Source organism: Epargyreus clarus, unplaced genomic scaffold, assembly GCF_041222505.1.
Source record: "Epargyreus clarus isolate Ecla_fem2 unplaced genomic scaffold, WU_Ecla_fem_2.2 ptg000012l, whole genome shotgun sequence".
NCBI classification, from domain to species: domain Eukaryota; kingdom Metazoa; phylum Arthropoda; class Insecta; order Lepidoptera; family Hesperiidae; genus Epargyreus; species Epargyreus clarus.
In genome coordinates, this window is record NW_027332220.1 from 2,221,875 (window position 1) to 2,246,741 (window position 24,867).

The 24,867-nt window shown below is 36.0% G+C and overlaps 4 protein-coding genes across 5 annotated transcripts in view; 2 read left to right on the forward strand and 2 right to left on the reverse strand.

Annotated features, from left to right (window-relative positions):
- Positions 1 to 827: 827 nt before the first annotated feature.
- On the forward strand, positions 828 to 2,878 carry LOC140746095 (mitochondrial inner membrane protease subunit 2). The gene has a single exon (XM_073078097.1). It carries the CDS (start codon positions 1,028 to 1,030, stop codon positions 1,523 to 1,525), a length of 498 nt encoding a protein of 165 aa, XP_072934198.1. The 5' UTR covers positions 828 to 1,027; the 3' UTR covers positions 1,526 to 2,878.
- On the reverse strand, positions 1,670 to 3,930 carry Tcs1 (Threonyl-carbamoyl synthesis 1). The gene has a single exon (XM_073078096.1). The coding sequence runs from the start codon at positions 3,928 to 3,930 to the stop codon at positions 3,190 to 3,192; it is 741 nt and encodes a 246-aa protein (XP_072934197.1). The 3' UTR covers positions 1,670 to 3,189.
- A 73-nt stretch (positions 3,931 to 4,003) lies between these two features.
- On the reverse strand, positions 4,004 to 4,830 carry LOC140746096 (DNA-directed RNA polymerase III subunit RPC10). The gene is made up of 2 exons (XM_073078098.1): positions 4,524 to 4,830; positions 4,004 to 4,189 (listed from the first exon to the last, which is right to left on the reverse strand). Exons 1-2 carry the CDS (start codon positions 4,662 to 4,664, stop codon positions 4,004 to 4,006), a joined length of 327 nt encoding a protein of 108 aa, XP_072934199.1. The 5' UTR covers positions 4,665 to 4,830.
- Positions 4,831 to 5,451: 621 nt separating this feature from the next.
- The window catches only part of LOC140746097 (ceramide synthase 5), a 33,352-nt gene continuing 13,936 nt past the window's right edge, over positions 5,452 to 24,867 (forward strand). Inside the window, exons 1-3 of one of the 2 annotated variants that reach the window (XM_073078099.1) lie at positions 5,452 to 5,944; positions 8,310 to 8,430; positions 12,671 to 12,691. In XM_073078099.1, coding sequence (XP_072934200.1) covers positions 5,766 to 5,944; positions 8,310 to 8,430; positions 12,671 to 12,691 — 321 coding nt within the window. In that variant the 5' untranslated portion in view covers positions 5,452 to 5,765. The remainder of the gene's footprint in view (positions 5,945 to 8,309; positions 8,431 to 12,670; positions 12,692 to 24,867) is intronic. The other variant, XM_073078100.1, reaches the window with a different exon arrangement.

Here is a 24,867-nt window from a genome sequence, read left to right on the forward strand (position 1 = left end):
TTTAGGTAACGACAGAAATCGACAGAACACAAATATTTTTAGCATCTATGGTATTAGGCACGTTACACATTGATATAAGTAAAACGAAATGCTCAAAATATATTTTTCTCTTAAAATACATAAAAAATATTTCATTGTTTAATACAAAATTGTCCTAGATCCATCCATGCATAGTTTTGTCTATGATCAGCGTGTCATTTTAAAATATTATGTTGCGGTAATGCATTGCACTATAAATATTTACGATTTGTTACTGCACGTTGAACGTATTGTTCGATTTACAAACTTTAGAATTCTTTAACGTTCACTAAACTGCGTCTATTTTGTGCTTGATTTTTGTGCGTTGTGAATTTATCACTGCACAAAACAGTTTAGGTTCACAATATTTTTTAATAAAGGTCATTATTGAGGGCGACGTATTACCATTATTAGATAAACAAAGAAAATTTAATTGTGAACTGAAGTTTAAATATACTACGAAAAACATAATTAACAAAGTCGGATATTCGCTCTAAGCGTGTGTTAAACTTAATTTGATAGATATTTGTGGTAAGCAATAGTAGAAATGAAAGAGAAATCGAATTTACTGTAAATAATATTTTACAATAAACCTAATCCATTAATATCCGTCATATATAAATTGTATAATAACGACAGTTCTATATAATTTTTGGATCTTACTCAAAGAGTATAGTATATAGTCCATATAGGAAATCTTACTTTTCTAAGATATCCTTCTAGATTACTATATTCTTTGCTCTTTGATAACCTTATCTAAAATTAAATACTTATAGGGCAATACCATGCATAACCGTCAAAGTGACATGTTTACTAGAAAAGTCAAGCCAATGTCAAAGACGTCAAAGTACACATAAAATATGTCAAAAGGGCAATGGTATCTCTAGGGTACATATTATTTACTGCATAAAAACCGAATTCAACATGTTTTTAAAATAAAGTGGAACAACCACAGGCGCCAAACGACTATGCCGGTAAATTTACAACCAGAGTTATTATCGATTCGTAAATGGCACTCAGAAGCTTGTGCAGGTCTGTTTTCGTGGGTATTCCTGTTGGCGTGACCTTCCTCGACACCGTGGGCTACGTGGCGAGGGTGGAGGGTATATCGATGCAGCCGGCGCTCAACCCGGAGTCCACGAACACCGACTACGTGTTCCTGTCGCGATGGTCAGTCAGAGATTACAAGGTACAGCGAGGCGACGTTATATCGCTCGTGTCGCCGAAAGATCCGAATCAGAAGATAATCAAGCGGGTTGTGGGCCTTCAAGGAGATATCGTGAACACGATAGGGTACAAAAGTCCGTACGTGAAGGTTCCCGAAGGTCACTGTTGGGTGGAAGGTGACCACACGGGCCACACGCTCGACAGCAACACGTTCGGGCCAGTGTCTCTGGGTTTGATCAACGCCCGCGCGGTCTGCATAGTGTGGCCGCCGAGCAGGTGGCAGCAGCTGGAGGCCAGGGTGCCGGAACACAGGAAGCCAGTCAGCACGAGTAATGCATAGCTAATGGTATCCTAGTTGGAGATTGAAGGAGACTTCAGCTAGGTAGATTGGACTCAATTGCTATTTATTTCTTAGGTTATAATACCAGCTTCCAATTAGGGTTGTTTTAAAATTTTACAGGGGCAATAAGTGAAAATGTACAAATTATCTTAATTCTTTAATACAAAAAATGTAACTAAAGATGGCATACAGCAATAAAAGTTATTCAGGGTTATAATTTCAACATATAGAGACATCAAGTAGAAACTTCCCAAGTATACCCTATCCTAAGACATTCTAAACCATCAATCATCACTATGTCTAAATCAATACTTTCATTTTTTTTCATTCATACTTGCACAATTAATATTCCTATCATTGGGCTTTGATTGGGATAGTTATACAGGGCTAACAATTGCCTCTCCCCCCCTAAAAATGTAAAAAACCAGCATACCATATACTTGCTGTCTGTTCTTAATCTGGCAACTTTCTTGATTTAAGTATTCTACTCTTACGGCCCATTCATCTCCATGCTTTAATACTCAAGGTCTGTAGTTAGTATCTAAAAGAATATTTACTTCATGTCTGTATTGTTTTTAATTATGAGAAATTGTGTCTTTATCTAAATTTATAATTTGCATCTAACTTTGAGGTGTGGAGATAATGTAATTCTGAAGTAATTAGAATTATTATGGAGAATTTCTGATATTCACAGCTTGCTACAATGATAATATTGTCTCGTATAATAATCATGACTCGAAATATACTCCATGAACTTTGAATAAAAATGGAAATGGTATTTGTTGATAATTCGAAATAATATAAAAAGTTTAGATAACAGACTTCAAAACACTAATAGAAAGAACTTTGCCAAAACAAAGAATAAAATAATTTCAGTGGCTGAAAATTCTGGCATCAGCATGGAAGTTCCTGTAAATTGTGAGGAAAGTTTCATTTCCAATCTAGATCTTTGTATACTAGTCTTGCCTTGTGAGGCCTAATTTTACTGGAAACATAGTTTTAAACATTAAACTGTACCTTATTCTTAGACTGACTTATTTATTTGCTGTCTTCTTGACTATATCAATAGTAAGTGTTTAATATATTTAAATAGTTGCAAAATTATTTATTTATTTATTGATGATAATAGTGACTTTTCAAATGTCTGTGTATACCACTTTTATGTCTGAAATTAATTTTTTCATGTGTTGTGAATGTTTAAACAAAGTTTTTAGTAAAACAAGGACTCCTGTATTTTTGTAACTACTGTACTTATAATTAGTTATTGTAATTGGGTACACACAGTATTTTTACCAAAAATGCAAAACATGGCATAAAATTAGTTTTTATTATTAATAAATAGTTCTGTTAAAATGCTGTATTTTTTTTACACTTTTTATATTTTGAAATAACTTTGGCCTGTAACAAAAAAAAAATATTTTTACTAACTGTTCAACTAAGATTTTTTTATAAAAACAATAATGTTACTGCCGAAATTGTCATATTACTCTCACAATTTAGACAAATTCAATGACAAATAAATACATATGCTTTAAAAATATTACCCTCTGTAGTTGGGTAAAAACTATAAAGATTGAATAACAGTAGGTCTCTAACATGACTGCATCTGCAAATTGCCAACTAGGAACAAATAATAACAATTGTACAAAGTTATAACAGTAAAATTACGTAACATCCAATTTTGCCAAACCATAACTATCCAGAATATGGATTATCTGTTCATATGAAATGCCTTTCCTTATGATGTTATAATGACCACAATTAGACAAATCTATTACTGTTGACCCTGTTCTGTTCTGCTCCAGCTGGCTTAGGATTCCACCATCAAACACGGCACCAAGGTGGTAGAACAGGTGTTCAAATTCCTTGATAGATAGTGTAGAAGGTTCGTTACTAAAATTCGCACTTGTCAACGCAACAGGCATATCAAACATTTCCGTTACACTATTCATAAATTTATGGTTCGGTATCCGTATACCAATTTTGGTCGTGCTGGGGTTTAGGAATGGATTGTCCAATAGCTTGGTTTTTTCTAGAACCACGGTCACTGGTCCAGGCAGCAAACTGTGCAGTAGATCATCACTTAAATGTTCCGACACTCCCCATTTCCGTACATCTGATATTCTTGTCACGCAAATAGCAACCGGCTTAGCGGAATCTCTACCTTTGATCGAGTATAATTTCTTTATGGCCTTAGGGCAGTTTGCACTGCATGCTAGCCCATATATAGTGTCTGTTGGCACGGCTATAACATGGCCATTTGTTAAGAACTCAGCAGCTTTTACATGTGAGTGTTCTTCCTTGCATGATATCACGGGAGCCATTTTGTCCAGCTTCATTTTCGCTGATGCACATTTATTTCTAACTACTGAATGACTATAAAATAGTTTTTTTACTATATTCATACTATACTTATAAACTTCCCAATTAATTAAGAGTATAGTCTTACAATATATGATAGTTAAACACACTATAGTTCTAATCACGCCAGTTATGTGCACATTTATGGTTGCAACAACGGTAGAATGTAGTCATGGGCTCATCAGCGGATCTGGTTTGCAGTTGCATGAAGAAGGCTCTTCCGTGGCTGCATTTAGGGCACACAGCATCAGTCGAATCTACGTTCTCCCAGGCAGCTGCGCCGCCCATAATATAATCAAGTTCCTGAAATTAAAAACAAAATGTTTAATGCAACTTAGTTTTGATTTTAATCAATTTAACAAAAATATAAACTATATGCCGTTAGGAGTGGTTACCAAAAACTTACTTTAATCTAAATCAAAGTTCTTCATAATCAAAACAACTTTACTTGAAATAAAAATAGATTGAAATGGCAATATGTTACAGAAAATAACACTAATGTATCTGCTATAATTATGTAATATAATTCTTCATATTTTCGGACTAAAAGTACAAATTAATCAATTTATTTCTCTATTTATTTTATCGCACCATAAATTTCACAAGGATGATGCAACATCTCGCATGCAAAACATACCTTCAATTTAGGGAATGTACGCGAAGACACCTTCTTCCTGATGTTGTACACATAGGGGCACGTGTTGCACGCGTACCGGAGCCCCGCCTCGGGCGCTTCTTCAACGATTAATATGTTAGCGCAAGTCGGGCAGAACAACATTACTGAATGAAGGTCGTAAAATAGGTGCGCAATGTTTATTTACACTTAATAATACTCAGAAACATTTCGTGCTTGTTAGCTTTCACTTTAAAGAATTCACACGTATAACTTCAAATATTTAAATTTATCTTCATACTACAACACCTTTACCACATTTCATGTGACAATAACAATGAATGAATGACAATTTTTGATGTTTTGTAGGTTAAGTGCTGCCAGAGTCTTGTGTTGAATTAACCTGTCAATTTCTATGTTTTGTAGGTTATTTCAATATTGCGCTGATACGTAAAAAATATTTGTAATTATCTATTAGACATTCATTGATCAAAAAAACGTATTGTCGAAATTATTTCACTTCGTTTGCTCATTAATTTATTAAAATTACACGGTTTTAAAAAATATATCCTCATTTACGCATTTCATATTACTGATAAGCGTGCAAAACTTATATTACTGGCAACTTTTGCACAGATATACGCTAAATATTTTCATAAAAGTTATATAGACATAAAATAACGCACAGCTGACAAAAATCGATTTTAAGGCGATTGGTTGGTCGTTATAAAAATATTAATATCTATTAATATAAAAAAATGTAACTTTCATATTGCGTTATTTTTAAATAAAAGTACACCATATAATACACAGCATTAAAGTTTATTTAACTTGTAGCTATAAGTTATAAGTTCATAAGAATATAAAGAGAAAATACCCATTCTACGTTTTTAACTATATTTCATATAGTGCTAAAATTATATTGTTATACACGTGTATTACAGAACTTATATGCTCGATCACGTTTCCTATTAGTTTATAAACTTTTAGTTTACATATTTAATCGATTTCACATGCGAGATCATGGCTCGTTTACCTTTGCCACCGCGTTGTCTCGTAATCGTAGCTCTCGTAAAAAATCGTAAATAAATCTGTGCAATCGGAATTCGGAATTTAATCGTAATTCAGTCGGATCGTTGAACGGTCGGTCGTTTGACGTTTCGTTACGATCGCTCCGTGTGTATTTGATATTTATGGCGTGATTTATTTAAATAGATATATTAGTTAAGTTACTCAGTGACTGTGTAAATAAGTGTAGTGTTAATAATGTTGCGGGCCTTGTTAGATAAATTTTGGGATGAGGATGTTTGGCTGCCGCCGAACACCACTTGGGAAGACATAGAGCCAGGTCCTGACAAAGCAGTGGTGTATGCGGACTATCGGCACCTGCTGTACCCCCTTCCCCTGGCCCTGGTGCTGATAGTCTTCCGGCATATGCTGGAAAAGTGAGTAATAACCTAAATAGTAAATACTGCACTAAGTATGTGTGTCAGTATGCCGCAGTCGAACCATGACATAAAGCTGTTATCAGATGTCGGTGATAGCTGATAATGCGTATCCGAAGTCTTTAAAGTTAATTATAAGTAGGCTGTAAGGATAGAAACCAAGGCCGTGATACAGAGTACTAAAATGTAATAAATATTAATACGTTTTTGAGTACGCCAATAAATGCTCATAATTATTATGATAAACATAATTACAATCGTAATTACGAGGATTATTGTCATCTAAATGACTGCTGTATTATTAAGTAATTACTATTATGGCTCAAAATAATACTTGTGAATATAAGTAGATTTAATAATTTTATTGTAATCTTGTAAAATTTACGTTAATTTGAATTTAGAAAATATCACTCGGAAAAGGACAACAAAAACAGTTTTGTAAATATAAGAGACATTCCATTGAAACAACCAATGAGTGGCCAACTTCAATTAGAATTCCTTTCATTTTTGGGGTAGCTTGGAGATATCTGTTGGCAGCAGTCAGGGGTGGCTTAACCTATGGTGCAGGGTGTGCAATGCACACGGGCGCCGCCGTCTCAGGGGGCGCCGCGCCTGTCAGGCCTGGGGGGTTCCAGGGTTTCATTGGACACGGGCGCTACACAAGCTAGAGTCGCCCCTGGCATCAGTAACTGTATGGGTAGCATTCTTACATTTCCACTGTATATGATGGTGGCAAAACCTTGAAGTTGATCCATAGTCTCTTCTGCCACACCTAGTCTGCCTCCAATAATATCTGGAGCAGATTATAAATGCCTGTGGACTAAAATGTAAGTTATCGTTAGAAAAACATAAACAATTAATAAATAATATTAAAAAAAATATAATATATTAAAAGACAAGAATTACCTATTGTATTTATAGTTGATATTTATTATCAATTTAGATAAGTGATAGTAAGGTATATAAAATATATATTATCTAGTAGAGTCATATCTATTAATCACTCGTTTTTGCTATTGAATCATTACAAAATTATGTATGTAATATTTTTTGCACATTGTTCTTAAGAAGTATGACTGGTGCATATTTTTATTATTGTATATTATGTATGTTATTTCAATTATCTATTACACAAATACTTAAGAAGATATTGTTTCCTTCCATAGTTTTACTTCTTAATAAATTGTTATGTGATGTGTTCACTAAAATGTGGTTTTGACTACTTTTACTGGTTACTTTATACCATTTTATAATTTAAAATATTATTAATGTATTGTGTATCTATTAGAAAGCACATACATTTGTTTATGGTAGCTAAAGAATTTTACTAAAACTTTTAAACATATCAGAAGTTTATATCTATTTATCCCACCACCAGGAATTTAATTACTTACATATAAATTTTACCTCATATTAAAATTTTCTTCCAGAACTTCATTCTATGATTGTAGCTACACTTATATCAGCAGGTCTACTGTAGCTAGTGGGTAGCTGGATGATCTTGCATATACCAGATTGTTCTGGTGCCCCCCTAAATCAGGGGTTATTCAAATATTACTATCAATAACATTATTAACAGCTCATTAGAGATTAATCATTTTAAATTTTACTGCTGTAGTCGCCTAGTCGGTGATTCCAGGCTCATTATAGCAGGTTCTACTATGATATTTTAATTGAACAATTCAATTAAATATATATTCTATTGTTAACATATATGATAGTATATGGTACTCAAGTTTCCTTGTAAGCGACATAAAGTATATGTAATAATAAAATTTTACGATTATTATTTACATAGCTTCCTTATAATACAATTACAGTTTTTCCTTACACGCGTGTTTGAAATACGCGGTCCGCACGCATGCAACTTGCTTCCTATCGTTTCATACACACACACATGGGTTGCGAAGACTGCAGTGCTTTCTCACACTCACGCGCATTTCATTCATGTGCGAGAGTGAAATGCGCGTGAGTGTGTAAACACGCGTGACAGGAAAGGTGTCCTTAAGAATATTACGCACATATTTTTTGTTGGCACTATTAAAACGCTTAATGTAATTTACTACATATATATTAATTAATTAGCAGCCAAAATTGGCCGAAAACAGTGGCGTCCTGAATTAATAATTTAAATTTGTCGGTAAAGAATAAAAATTAAAAACATTAGGTATTTGTTTTTTTTTTTGGTCTTTTCTCGTCTTTCTAAAAGGCGTAATTGCTACATTCCTAAACTCCCTTTACCACTTACAGGGTAGATATAGAAACTTGTGGATGCGGCATTGTCACGAAATTGCGTCAATCACTATAATAATTTTATAAAATACTTATGGTCATCACGTAATAACGTAAATCAAATTTGTTTCAGATACTGGTTCGCGCCATTCGGAAAGTCATTAGGTATTAAGAACACGAGACCAAAGAAAGCGCCGAACAACCCCAAGTTAGAAGCAGCGTACCAGGCACAGCCAAAAATTAAACATAAACAGGTATTCATATCTACTAATTAATTATAGTCATAATAATGATATTCGTTATGCCGCGTCCTCACGCTTGGCATTTACCGCAACATCTAAATTTCTACAAACGTTGGAATAAGGGAATCTTACAAACCTACACAAATCAAGTCAAATATTTACCACACGTTTATATTTGTGATGGTTTGGCAAGCGTCTGGACGCGGCATTATATGTGGAGTGCTTGCGAATTCCTAATAATTATATGGTTACAAACACGCGTCTGCGTGATTTTCCTCTTTTATAACTAAAATTCCCACGATGTTTACCGGAATATATTACGTATATATTTAAGTCTCGTATGAAGTTTAATCTAATTTACGAATATTATAATTTTATTATGGTCGACATATTCATTTATGACTAGCTGACCCGGCAAACTTTGTACCGCCTCAAAATCAATTTATCAAATATAAAATATAGCCTATGTTACTCGTGGATAATGTAGCTTTCAAATGGTGAAAGAATTTTTAAAATCGGTCCAGGAGTTTTTGAGCCTATTCATTTCATTACAATCAAACAAACAAACAAAGTTTCCTTCTTTATAATATTAGTATAGATTATGGTCCAATTGATTAAATAACTTAGTATGTATTTAATATCGATATACCAATTAATATTATCGACCTACTTAATTTTGTTAGTTTTTGTCATTCAAGTACTGATACTGCTATTCAATATCGGCTATTCGCTTCACGTGTTTACACACAAGTGACCATGTGGGGCGAGCATGTAGCGTTCTTCATACTTAACGGCAATCTTCGTTTTCTTACTACGTGCGGTGACGCGTGACTTTGTAGTATAGGTATACCACCACCATATAGGGGTGGCACGTTTTTTTCTTGAACATAATAAGTAGGTAATTCTTACCTACTAAAAACATTGCCAATTTACTATAATATAGACGAGGATAGCTGACGTCACTACTTACGATACACATATATGATGAGTGACGACACTATATATAATATGATGACGGGATTCTGAATTACCGAAGAAAATATAGTGCCTTTCGAATATTATATCCCTTTCCTACAATAATATATTATAGTGCAATTATTTTACTATAATATAATTTACTAAAATATATACAATTCTATATATTGGGGTTTACCCAATATACTTTATAAATAACACAGGAAAAATGTCATGAATATATTTTGTTTAATAATGAATTTGTTACGTAAAAATGTAACTGACTAGGAGACATGTACGATCATAATTCGTCACAAATCAGTTTTGCTTTTATAATAATTATAACATCCGTATACGGTTAATTTGTAATGTTATTAAATCTAATTTATTCCGCCACTTAAGTCTGTGATAAGTTATAATCAAATTATAATCTAATACATGCATTATACTAACTTAAATGGTGTAGTTTCAAAACTTGCGAAATGCTTAGCATTTCTTATTCCTATGAAAACCTCAGAACAAAAAATAAATATTAAAACCTTCTTAATAAAACGTTATTTGAAATTTTTAGAGTATATAAATAACCCTATTATTTATTTCAAAGTTTGTCTGCAATTTAATAAAAGCCAAATTCTAAGCCTATATGCACGTTTGTTAATACCGGAATAAAAATGCTTCTTTGAATATATTCTCAGTTATCTGTACTCATTTTGAGGCTTTGAAAAGATAAGGCACTTGAAATAGGCGACGTCACCCTGGGATTATCTAAGGTTATTGTCTTTTATGATAAATCATAAATGGAGGGAGCACGCGAGTTCGACGTCGATTACAGAATCTTGTACGATGTCTTTGACTTTGTAACAAGGGATATTTTTAGGGTTCCGTACCCATAGGGTAAAAACGGAACTATATTACTACTATTAAACCTCTGTTGTCTGTGAGCCTGTCACAGGGCTCTATCTTTTGAACCGTAAAAGATAGACACTTGAAATTTTTACAGAGTATGTATAACGGTGGCCGCTGTAACAACAAATACTGAATATAAAAACAGTATAATAATTTATTTAGCTCATTACAACTTATTTTTACTCTATAGTGTTCATATAGTGTTCATCTACATTATATGGCCAGTTTCTTTACAAATTTCCATGGTTCTAGAAATCTAGACCTATCGCGTTAAACAATTCAAATTATTGGTGCTAGAATTATATCAACTATGCAGTAAATAAATAAATAATTGGCAATTCTAGCTACAAACGACGACAGGAGCATGAAGATCGTACATTCAAATACCTATGACATCATATGTCTAGATCTCTTTAAATAAATTTAGAAAAAAAAAATATGATTAGACATTAAAATGTAATGGCGCGAAATGTGCACGTCGCTCGTCGGCCGGAAGTGTTGTCATTGGTATTTTGTGATGGCGGTTTCCCGCGTTTTATATTTATTTATAGCAACATATCAAATAATGAATTTCAAATCTGCGCTCGAAAACGTCCGTATACATAATATACATTACATTATGTTTATCAACCGTATGTATGTATGTCCATCTTCATACAATTCGAGATAGTATTAGTGTGAAACGAGATCAAAATTTTTATTTGAAAATCTTGACATTGTGCAATAGAGTGATTTTAATCTCTGCTCAACAACACTTCCTTACTAAGTCCAATAACCAAATTAAAATTAGTTTGAACAGGGTGTTGTACAAGAGAAATAATGCAATATTTTATATTTAATTAACAGCTTAAAAGTACCTTAATTAAATGACTAAATACGTATATGATTGTAGTAATACTATTGTTTGTGCATGGGTGTTGTATTTATGTGTGTGTGTGCGTAGTATGCCATATTAATTCACTAACTGGATAAATACAAATAATTTACAATACAATTATTTTAACAGGATATCAAAAATAGCGATCGCCTAATTAAAAAGCTTATAAAATAACCTATACAGGCATTCTTAATAATACGATTTATAATGATAAGAATAATATAGGAAAACCCTTTTACGTTCATTTTAGTTACATAAACCCTTAGATGTGTTTTATCGACCTTGTTGTATAATTGCAATTACTAATTAGTATAGGAAGTAATGGGGATCCATATTAACATAATATATGGTTCATAGATTAGTAAAGATACTTCGTCGTCTTGAAATTGAATGAAGCCACAAACGGCTTATTAGTAAGTTCTTTTTTTGAATTTATGACAAATAAAAACATTTTTAGAGAAAATTTACGAATAAATGATTAATACTGCGTTATTTACATAATAAATAAATAAATAATTATTTCAAATATTTTAGGGACATTTAAGCACGGAGACGTGGCAAAATTTTTTACGCAACTATTTCAATTGTCAATACTGGGTACATTTTCTTGTTAGGAGTGAGTAATCTTTACTAATCTATGATATGGTTAGAGAATTTCTACAAACCATTATGCATAGTAATACACCTTGAAGCTGAAATTTGGTGTCCATTTGGGATAATAATTTTAGTGTCTTCTTAAGTGTAATGAATTTTGTTACATTTTGTTGCATGACAGGGGAAATGGACACGACAAAAATATAGACATTGCATTTAAATAACAAGGCCTATTTTCAGTGTGACTTGATGAGGTTTTGCTAGATGTATCCTAAAATAACATCGTTAATTTGAAACGATCTTATATAATAAAATAACTGGATGCCAATTGTTACTTTCTTATTTGATAACTCGATGTTATTGCATATATTTTTTGGAATCAAAAATTATATAAGATTGTTTCGTATGACTATAAAAATACATTTAGATTTGCCAAAGTGCGTTAAAATTTTAGGACACCCTGTTTCTAAACTTGAAACTAAGCCGCTAATGGCTAGTATTATAATATAATATCAATTAAAAATGATTATTTAAATTAATTTGGCAATTCTAGATGCATTTGATTGTTGTATTAATAATTAATGACATGATCGTTTGAAACCTGAACATGCTGTTGTACAACTAAGTTTCGTTTGGTCTTCGGCAACAATTTCGTTTATGGATTGACTAAATTCATAGTGTAACGCCCGTTATTCAAGAAAAAGTATCAATCTATCCATTTATAGGCCTCCAAAGATCGAAATTTGTCAAATTTTAGTTTGTACCAATTGTCAAGTTTCGGTTTTTGAATCAAAACATGTGATTATTTGTCTGTGATTGGAGTCAGGCCAACGTACCCTTGGTTGTACGACCGTATATTCGGGGTGATTGTAATCTGTCTGTGAGCTTGTTAAACCTTAACTGTGCTTCCTTTCTTTTCAGTTCTATTTGAGCAAGGATGAGGTAAATGTTGCACATCTTACATATGCATGCTAATACACACTTGCACGAATCTACGAGAAAGGTCACATCTGTTGTGGTAACTGACAGTAAGGGTCCGTTCACACAGACCGGCATCGGTCCGCATTTTTCTTTTCACACAAACCGGATGCTATACGTTTGGAAGTGACCGGAGCGGAGCCGCCAACTATTCCACATAGACCGGCTGGTAAAGATCTGAAAGCGGACGAACTCGCAATCGGAGCCGATCGGCCGCGCGAGCGAGAATGAGCACGCAGTCAGAGCCGGTCGGCTCCTCTTATTATTTCACACGAAGCGCGTTCAAGCATTCTTAGTGACAAAAGAAGTGCACATGCAAAAATAAACTTTAATACAATTAGGTACTCAAAACTCTGTTTCCAACGCGATAAAAATCTGCTCTCCTCTTCGATCCGGTCTGTGTGAACGGACCCTTAAGTATTTAAATTCATGGTATTATTATGATATTTTGTAGAAAATTTGCATCAAATTAAGGCTAGCGTTACGTCGACCTATGTATCGAACATATGTGACCTATTTGTTAGGGCAGCTAGGTCAGTTGAAACCGTAGACCCAGTGACCAAATGGACGCCTAATGAAAAACTTATGTTTTCTGGGGTAAAGTAAAAATACTAAAGCTGCAGCTGCCTACTTTTTATTGGTTTCGTTATGTTGAACGCTTGTTTAAGCCAATTATCAAAAAGTTTGTGGTTTTATTTATATTTTTAAATCAAGAAATAACTATGTAGCTATCTATCGTTCAAGGCACAGACGTAGGTCCAGCTTTGTTATGGAAGAGTAGGTTCCAAAATGGCGAAGAAGTTAAGTTTTTTTTTGTCCTTATTTGTCTATAAAACGCTTTTGCTCTAAGGACATACGTAATCTACTCCGGATAGGATGAGTCCAACCTGTGTCACTAACCTCAATTGCTAATACTTTCTTACACTCTTTCTAAAACATGTTTAAGGTAAAACAATGAAGTTTTATATATTTGTAAGAGTCTATTTGTTTGCTTGGTCTATGGTTAACGTGGACCAGATTTTTTGATGTTCTTTCAAGTAGGGTTTGCTTTATTAATGTCGATTATAATGTACTTCTTTAGTAATGCACTACTCACGAGGATATGTGGTAAGTTAATAGTTCGTAGTACATTAGTTATTCATTTTATTTATTTACTTTAAATACTGGTACACCAGTATACATAAACTCACTAATACAGAGAAAATTTCGACTGGCCGACTAGGGTTGTTGCGAATATCAGCATCAGCATCAGCATCCGCTGATTATCAGCTTTCTTTTAAATATCAGCATCAGCATCCGCATCCGCAACAAAAGATGCTGATATTTAATGCTGATATTGAAATTGTAACGTGTTCATTGAAGGCGGGACCGAGCTTAAATCACGTGGAGTTTTAGCCAATCACAGAAGTTTATAAACACAAGTTGTCATCAAACAATCATTCGATTGTATTGACAACGTAATTTGGTCAGACATCAATAACTTTGGATCATAGTTCAATCAATCAATAACAGAATTATGTATAAAATTCATAATGCCACATCCAGTGAAAAGTGCAATATGACCAAATATTTCGTTATTGAACAAAGATACGACACAGTGTAGTTTTTGTAAAAAAAAATAACAAATAAATGCCGACTTCTGTGTCACTGCAGAGTGGAGGGTAGCTGAAGTAGATGTTGGTTTGGTTCTGAAGTCGGTGCTAAATACATTTAGTTGGATAACGGCGTAAACAGCGGGTTCAATATGACCGCCGGCTTCGGAGATATGAGCTAAGCCAAAATTTGTTTCAGTTGATTTTTGCTTTGTAGTGACATGGAAGTCGATTGTATTTTTTAATTAATTTTTTTTCACCTTTTTTAGTGATGACATACTAAAAATCTTACAAATGCACTAGTCGCCCTTACGATTTTTGAAAGTTCCCCTCGATTTCTCTGGTCTGCCATCATCAGACCCTTATTTTCTTATAATGGAACTACTTTGGAAATATATTTTTTTCCAACAAAATAAAAATCATCCAGTTCGGTTCATAAACGACGAAGTTATCGCGAACAAACATAAAAAAGACATATATACGGTAGAATTGAGAAACCGCCTCATTTTGTGAAGTTGGTTAAAAAAGTCTATTCTCGTAAGGCACGTACAAATACCTCAGTATAAAATACATTTTTATTTAGTATTTTTAAATATCAGCATCAGCATCAGCATCAGCTGATATTAATCTGAAAAAATCTAGTAAAAACCTGCATCAGCAACAACCCTGTGGCCGACTATTCGTCCGTCCGTCTGTCAATTTATACGTACGTCTGCCAAAAACGCGCCCTAAAGGATTAGTTAAATTTAATAATTATTTAGAACTACCCCGTAAACCTATTAGTGTCCCTCTGCTGGGCATGGGTCTTTGCTCAGAGTGATTGGTTACGTTTAGGTCATAGTCCTACGTGCTGACCAGCTGCGGATTGGTAGACTTTACACACCTTTGAGATTTTTTTAACAATTTGGAGGTGTGGAGCTTTTCTTACCATGTTTACTTATACCGTTGTTGCAAGTCATAATTAATTTCTAGTAAGTATATCATTTTGAATAATCGATGTCGATTTTGATAAAGATGTCGAGAAAACTTCGATAGCGTGATTCAGAAACGTGTAGCGCCATCTCTTGACGAGTAGAAGGAAGTCGCCACAGTAGCTTTAGCGCTTAAGTAGAAGTTAGCGCGACTAATCAGTTATTCGCTGCTTGTAGATTATGTAGTTTAAGCTACTAAAATTTAATAGCTTATACATAAAGATGTTTAAGTCAATCAATCAATCAATCAATTGACTATAAATTTTTCGAATAAAAATTGTAATACGCACAAAAATGAAAAATCAGAGGTACCTGAGGTTCGATCCTCGAAATCATCGAAATGGTATTCGTGTTTCAACTACCTTGATTACAGGCTTCGTAGGCATAAGTTATTTATAAATGACAAAAAACGCTTCAATTTCGGTTACTAACATAGATTAGAGTACCCTCGCATGTCACCACAGATTAATGATGACGTAGACAAGCTGTACGGAATCAAACCCCACGCCGGCATCGCAGCCCACGCGTATCGATTGCGTATAATGGAATGTAATGACAACGTTTTAGCCCAATATTGTCACTGGTATCAAATGACAAAGGTTAGGTATGCTATCTATATTTAGTCTGAGGAATTTTAGATATAAGGTGGTTAAAGTTTTTGTGGGTGTAATTGTTGTTTGTCCCTGTAGTTCCGGGACCAGAATAGGGCTACGGTATCCCCTGCCTGTCGTAAGAGGCGACTAAAAGGGGGATTCTGGGGTTACGGGCGGCAAGAGTGGGAGCTCGAACCGTACAGCAAGTAACCCCGGGAAGGACGACGGTGTGTGTGGCGCATACCGTTGTAAACACTAGGTGTGTGGGAGGAGCGTAAACTGCTCCCTCAGGGAAGAGCCCGATTGGGGCATCGCGGTCAGAGGACTCCGGTTGTGTTCCATCGGAGATCCCGGAGTTCTCCACCAAGCGCCGAGGATGGCCGGGGGGGTTTTAGTGTGGTAGAAATCCCACATAACCCGGCGTCGCTTCCACGTCGTCGGGTACCTTTTGAAGGTTTCCCCCTCGTAAACAAAAAAAAAAGGTGGTTAAAGTTTTTGTGGGCGTAATTGTTGTTAGGGAGTTTCTTAGCAGTGTCACACATAGTCAGTCATGGTTTATTAGCTGTATTAGCGTAGTGGCTAGAAACTCGGTCTCGCAATCGGAGGTCCCCGGTTCGATGCCCAAGAACGCATTTTTAAGATAGTTTTCAAACGTGTGTAAAGACTACCATTTCGTATTTAACCAGGAGGAGAAACGTGCCCACCAGAGGAACAATAAGGAAACATGATAACTTTAATTAAGTTGAAAGAAAAGCGCTGCCTGAGCAGCGCTGCCGTTGTTAGACAGAATTTTAAAGATGGTAGAACCCTTTGTGGCTCGACTCCGGAGGAACTATCAACCCCTATTGCTGCCTATTAACCGCTTAACACTAGAAGGCTGTAGCAAGGGATACATAGTTATCCGAGACCGTCTTACTTAATCCTTTTGGGTAGCAACGCATCTGTGGTCAACAGGTTGAACTAATCTTATCTGGGATTGATCACAGAAGTCCATGGGCGGCAGTAGCCACCATCACGTGGAGTGCATGTTCATCTGCTACTTAGTATGAAAAGTATGTGTGACGTTGGTTCCGTAATCGAGCCACGGTTTTACAAAGCTCAAACATCGCTGGAATGGTGTGAAGTGAACTGACTCATCTATTGACTGTTTCTATTTGAGTGAACGCCAACAGCTACTTGGTTACGCGGAGTAGTGAAGATTAGCTGACAAACGATTCATCATCATCATCATCATCAACCCATTACTGTCCCACTGCTGGGCACGGGTCTCCTCTCAGAATAAGAAGGATTAGGCCATAGTCCACCGCGCTGGCCAAGTGCGTATTGGTAGACTTCACATACCTTTAAGATTTTTTTTTATAAATCTCTCAGGTATGCAGGTTTCCTCACGATGTTTTCCTTCACCGTTTAAGCAAGTGATAATTAATTTCTAATACGCACATACATTTGAAAATCAGAGGTGCGTGCCTGGGATTTGAACCTCGGACCCCTCGATCGAGAGGCCGCGTTTCTTAACCACTAGGCTATCACTGCTTGACAAACGATTGATCTTGAGTATTGTGAAGATATTGAAAATCTTAGCATAAAGTTCATAAATCGTGTATTAAATTTCATTGTTGTAGTGTGGTTGTAGTATATACTACATAGTAGGTATTGCAATTCATAGGCTTTAAGCGATTATTGGCACAGGTCCTTTATTATAGGTAGTGAGTAGTGACAGTACAGAGTAAAGACATCGACTACAAGGTATCATATATATGTAATTGAGAAGGCGGCAAAACCTTTTACAGTTTGATTTTTTTTTATTTTATTTTTTATTGTACTGGCACTGCTGAAGCTATGTGATTTATAGGAAATTCTATTTGTACGTACATCGGCTTGGGACCATTCTTATTCGGAAGCTGACCTGTGCCCAGCAATGGGAAAAAACTTATTAAGAGTACCCATCTTGATTATCATTCATACATTCCGTTATGCCAAATTGTTACAATTTCTTTTAAATCCAATTTCAAAATATGGATTTCTGGAACTGTTGCTAAACTATTCTCATATATTCAAGTAATATACCAAATTCTTGTAATTTCGTTTTGACGAGCCTCGGTGTGGAGCGGTCACCATGCCGTTCTGACGTGCAGAAGGTCCCGGGTTCGATCCCTGGCCAGACAGATTTCTAAATGATGAATTTAGATTTCTGTTTCTGGGTCTGGGTGTTTCCGTATTTGTCTTTGTGTGTCCATAGCATCCATAGATAAGGGAATCCTAGTGTGGGGCTGTGAGTGTAGAAAGCGTTCAATTTAATTAAAATTCCAATATCATACCACCATAACATGGATTTCTGGAAACGCCCGATGGTATACTATTCGTAGAAAAGTTAATTCATTGTTCGCCCATCCAACGCTATCGCCCTTGTGTCGGTATTCCGTTAATTTCATTTGCACGGACAATGGGTGGTTTTGTTTCGCTTCCCTAGAGGTCGTTTTCGTTTCGTTAGAGCAGCGTTAAATGCTGCTGTGTTCTGGTTTGAAGGGTGTGGTAAGGGAGACATACTTGGTCCTCAGGGGTAGCGGCGCATCTGTGGCCGACCTCAGGTAGGAATATCTAATGCTATCTGGAGTTGATTTCAGATGTCCACGGGCGGCAATAGCCACTTACCATCAGGTGCACTGCATGCTCGTCTGCTACTTCTATTGTCTGCTACTACCGTTTATTACTTTATATTCAGAAAGTCATGTACCCAATGTCTGTAGATGTGAATAGAGCTTTATATTTCAAAGGAGCGGTATTTTAAACAAAGCCTTCAGTGACAAATGTAACAATACAGCATACAATCGATGACCTTCCGAACAATGTCGCACAATGGGTGCGTGAGGAGTTTTTTATTAATAATTCATGAAAACACTCATACGATCGAGATCCAGAACGTATGATGCACAAAGGTAGAGGTTTTGTTTGGAATTCCATAACCTCAACTTAATAAGCCTTAATAAAGTAACTTAAACCTAACCTAAACCGCTCCTCTACGTCCTGGTAACAAAGATGAGTTTTTTTTTATAATATGGAGTAGCGGACGAGCACGCAATCCACCTGCACACCACACCTAATACACACTCTTCATAGTGGCACACAATAGCGCGGTTAAGTGCGTGCGAGTTACTATATCCTACACAAACCGACCGACAGACAAATAATTAAAAAGTCCCATGACTCTTATATTAATTTTAACTGAGGCAATACTGTAAATATACAGCGAAGAATCTTTCCAACATCACCGATCTCCTTCAACAAAAACATCAGAATCCCTACGGTATTTTAAAGAGCAATAAAAAAATAGACCTTAAATGTCATCACTAAATTGGTCATATACTTGTTTACCAACTTTGGCGTCATCCGATTGGACCGGTATAAGTTCCTACATTCCAGTAAAGCCCTGCCATCACTGCCGACTCAGCGAGGTAGCGAGAAATTCTTTATCTGTTGACCGATAGGCTAGCATTATGCATTTCTTGGCATTACGTAGGTATGCCATGTGTCAGCGGTGACGCAGTGATAAGGGCTGTGAAGCTAAATTGTTTAGTGTTACATGTATGAAGCGGAAATGCTGACTAGCCATTAGGATGGGCAATGGTTTGTGATGCTCTCCCTAAAATTATTTAAGATATGAAATAGAAAGTCGATGTGACATATGAACGACAATTTTCATCACTCATCTGTGACCGGCTTCAGGTAAAACCCATGTTCTACATGGTATTGTTTACTGATCTGATGTGTGACAGGGGAGTGCATTTTGCCGACTCACATAAAAAAATGAACTATGTGATCTATATTACAATGCGTTTGCGCACGAAAAGAGGTCTTTAAAATTTCGAAATTCTTTGAATATGATAATTCTGTTAGTCCCTTCTGTCTAGAAAAGTTTAATTTCTGGAAAAGTCTCAAAGGGGCACAAACATTAAATCCTTCGAAGATGGGAATTAGTTCCGCCCTTGTCAAAGAGTTTAATTATTTTTTATCAGTTCCTCCAATGAGCCCCTCTTGTATTTCCTCGCCGTCGATCGTACAACCAGGTTATGTAAGCGCATAGAGCTCATAACGTCAATTGTCTCTATGAGAGACGCTATTGAAAGTCATTGTTCCAATTGCCTGGCGTTTTGTGAGTCTCTTAATGATTTTATGGCATTTGTTTAGCGTGATGAGATAAGTATTCTGGTGGAATGTTTGTGAACGTTGGTTAATATTTTTATTGACTTTGCTCTATGCTCCATGTTCTTTTCTTCGTAATCAGCGTCATGTGTAATTTCGTTGATGTCTTCAGGTTGATTGCTTCATATCTACTGTTACCTTACTTATTTGCTTACTTCGTGATATATGCTCGTCTTTTATTTTGGTTATTCTCTTTTTATTTGTGGTTTCGTCCGCCAAAAAAGGTCACCAACAATAAATAGTCTTTAAAAGTCAAGGAAAAATAGGTCGTCCTATTGTTTTTATTTTTTTGTCTATGCTAACAGGTCTGGACGCCAAATCCCCTTCCTGCTATATACGCCAATGATGAAGACTTAGTTACCCCTGGTGTAACTGCATCTACCTTAACACCAAAATACAGCACTTTTGTCTGCTGTCTAACGGTAGAAATAGGCCCTCTGTGAGACGTTCCACGGACATTTTTTAATGTTCACAAAGTGTCTAAATGTATCTTGTGAACATTTTAATAAAAAGGTAGAAATAGGAAATGTTTTCAGCACAAATTCATTTCGAACTCCACGAGTAAGAGTACAACTAAATATTAGTCAAATTTTAATACGCTCAACGCTGTTCGTGACCCGAGTTTCTGTGTCAAATCATTTTTTACTAATCTCCCTCACGTCACTTACTGTATTATGTTTACCCCAACGAGACAATGACCCCGATTAGGTTGGATAATTTTTGTCGAGGCTTATGCCCTTGTTTTTATGTTAGAAGTAATAACGGGTGTGGGCTTGTTTTTTATGAAATTGCTACTTCAATTCAAATGAGCATGCAGTTTAACTAATGTCATGTCAGTTGTGATGTCATTGTCGCTCATGGCTGTCAGCTTCATAAGGGCGTGTTTAAACAAGGGGAGGGGAAGGTTAGGGGTTCCATCCACCACCTTTGTGTAGGCGAGAAATGTATACTATTAAAACAGTAGGACCTTTTTTCTCCGAGACTATTTATTAAGGACCCAGTGTCAGTCAGTCAAGTCAGAATTGAAGCGGGTGAAAGTTTTTTGCGAAAATTTTGTCAATGTCCGCTCTATTGTCCAATATATTATTATTTTTGGCTTATATCAGATATCATATTCAGGCAACCTGATTTTGAGAGTATGTCTTCTGTACAATTTTTGCCAGAAAACATATTTCTTAAAGTTTTTTCGACAGCTGTCTGTCTGTATACTCAATTTCTAAAATTTCCTATACGTAAGATCGTTTTAATGTAAATAATAGTATAGGTATGCCTTAAGGATTATGCTTCAGTTATGTATTCCCAAATTTGGACATATGTTTTGCATTTAACCGTGTTCTACCATAGACAGGATAATATGTAGAAATGTCCTCTGCATTTACACAATAACCTAACAGTACACGTATAAAGAAAACAAAGTATTAAATTAAAATTGTTCATATTAGGCAACTGATGATTTTAGGGACGTACGCAAATTAGTATGTATTAGATGATTGATATATGGTTCTGACCACAGATCTGTATTTTAGATACAGGTCTGTTGTTCTGACTACCACTGTCACACACATTTCTCCCTTATAGCAGCAGTGTAGCGCTGCTATGTTCTGGTTTGAAGATTGTGGTGAGGGAGACATACTTTTCCGAGGCGTTCCAGCTTAGTGCTCAAAAGTAGCGGCGCATCTGTTGCCGACCTCAGGTAGAAATCTTATATGGGGTTGATAGCAGACGTCCATGCGCGGCAGTAGCCACTTATCATCAGGTGTATGGCACTCTCGTCTGCTACTCGTCACGTGACTTGTGCTCTGCCACATCTAGAAGATGCAACAATCTGTGGCAAAGCAAGCGGGCCACGGCCGAGTGGTGTTAAACAATGCTAGTCTGTCGATCTCGGGAGATTATGTCGTCAGTGCAGTGATTACTGGTACTGGTTTTTTTTTTTTTTTATAATATAAGAGTAGCAGACGAGCATGCAGTCCACCTGATGGTAAGTGGCTACTGCCGCCCATGGACATCTGTAATCAACCCCAGATAGGATTAGATATTCCTACCTGAAGTCGGCCACAGATGCGCCGCTACCCCTGAGGACTAAGCTGGAACGCCTCGGAAAAGTATATCTCCCTTACCACACCCTTCAAACCGGAACACAGCAGCGCTTAACACTGCTGTTATTAGGTAGAAATAGGTGTGGCGGTGGTGCCGCCGGAGTCGAACCACAAAGGGTTCTACCACCTTTAAACCTATATACCAGTTTAGTGACTCATACGTTACACTAAATCCACACGCTTAAGGTAAGAGTGTGTAACTGTTCTATATAATTAAGCAACATCTTGCGTGAATGGGGTAAGGGAGATTACACATGGGTGATAGCTCTTTGTGGTTTAACTACGAAGGCACCGCCACATCTATTTCTGCCTAATAACAGCAGTGTTAAGCGTGCTAATTACCTTTGAAGGGTGTGATAAGAGAGACATACTTATCCGAGGCTTTCCAACTTAGTCTTTAGAGGTTGAAACGCATCTGTTGTCAATGTCAGGTAAGAATCTATACTTATCGGGGCTGATTACAGACGTCCATGGGCCGAGTAGCCACTTATCTTTAGGTGGACTGCATGCGCGTTTGTAACTTCATTATTTAAAATAAATCCAAATATTGCCAAAAGATTCCCATCATCCTACATACGATGCTGAAAATTTGCGACAGTATTTATTTCATAAATTGACTTAAGATACTGTAGTATTTGCAATTAGATGCCAATAACTCAGGTGATAACTACGTCTTATTTCTACATCTCAACATAGAAATAGAGGCATATATAACTATATATAGTAGCATTGTTACCAAATCAGTGTGTTTAGCGCGGGCGGTCATTGAGAGAGCAATTAACGCCTGCTACGTACAAATAGGTAGGGTTGCCACCGAAAAGAAAAAAAATACGCCTGGGCAATATACAAAATTGACATATTATACATATATACTACATGAGAAAATGAATATTTTTTGTTTTTCAGAGCAGTTGTAAGTCTCTTTATAAGATTGATGTAGCAAACTTGTAGTCCACGTGATGGTAAGTGTTCATGTGACACCTGTAACCAATTCCATGTTCAACATAGTACCCGTAGATGATCACGGATGCGTTACACTCCTGAAGACTAAGGTGATCATCCGAAACGCCATAACTGCTTCACGCTAGGAATATATGGCGGGGGGTATCCAAATCAAATCATTTTTTTTTATTCAAAATAGGTTCTTTACAGAGCACTCTTTGAATGTCAATACAACTACCACCACTTCACATGGTGTTTCGTTATGGCGAAGAAGCGGTAATTTCTCTGGTTACCTGGAACCCTACTCATTCTACCACCTTTAAAGATGTTATAAACGGCTCTAAAACCTCTTGCAATCTGTATTGGAACGAGGAATATGCACCTAACCCATAGATATACTACTATTATTAGTCACTATATCGATGCACCTAAACCCATGTTGTCATGTCGGAATATTCTGTGATCTGATTTAAGGGTGTGGTTATTACCAAAAAAATTTATTAATTTACACAAAGCCAATATAGTTGTTTTGGGGATCAATACATCTATTGGGTAGAATTTGTTTGTGGTTGGTTACAGATCTACGGGCTAGGACCAAACATCCATTTTCTTATAAATGTATATTAGTTCATAAGGCAGCCCTGCAATGCGGGCCAGCCTTGGGCGGAGTTAGTTTGCCCCATGCGGCCTATTTCGTGATCATGGCTCGTGCGAACCGTATTTAGCTCAAAATTTATTTAGTCCGTAATATTCCAAAGTTGCCACACATGTCTCTGATGAAATTTCGTCACATGAGTTAATGAATGATGTGTCTCTATGCTTTTGTTTTTGTTACTTTTGATGCAATTAAGAAAAGTAAATTTTCTCGAAAAAAAAACTAAATATGTAAATAGGTTACGTATGAATGTGTATTGTGTATGGTATTCTGCTAATTTGATTAGCATTCCCGAATGAAACACAAATATAGTACAAATTGTGCGGATCGCGTTTATTACAGAAAAATCTTGAATTAATTGTGTTATGGTCCAATATGAAATGGCTGAATGAAGCCTGAAGCTGTTCGCGGCAACTCCTTGCCTAAATAACGTTGATTAGTTGTAATTCTTTAGATACAAAATGAAATTTACGAATGAATCGGCAATCAAAACCGGAATACTTCGAATACTACTTACGTGCGTTAATATCGTGTTAGTATGTTATTTCTTATCAACTCTATCTTTTCCTATCTTTCAATGGCAAATATAAAATTGGTTGAATTTCCCTAGATAATACAGTATTTAGTAGTAGTGATCCATCCTTATCAACTCGTGGTTTTGATAGTAGTCATCGTTATTTCCGTCTATTTCAATTTCGATTGACCTGTACGAGTATTTGCGACAATTTCTATTTAATTAATTTTACAAGTATAACAGTCGATTAACAGAGAAGTCGTGGTCGATTTTTTTTATGAATTCTGGGTGGGTCCATTTATGAACTCTGGGTTTATTTTATTTATTTATAGGTAATAAAGGACTAGAAGACGAGCATGCAGTCCACCTGATGGTTACTGTCGCTCATGCACATCTGTAATCAACCGCGGACATGATTAGATTCCTACCTGAGGTCGGCACAAATGCGCCGGTACTCCTGTGGACTAAGCTGACGTGCTTCGAAAAAGTATGTACTCTCCAAACCGGAACACAGCAGCGTTTAACACTGCTGTTGTTAGGCAGAAATAGGTGTGGTGGTGCCACCTACAAATGG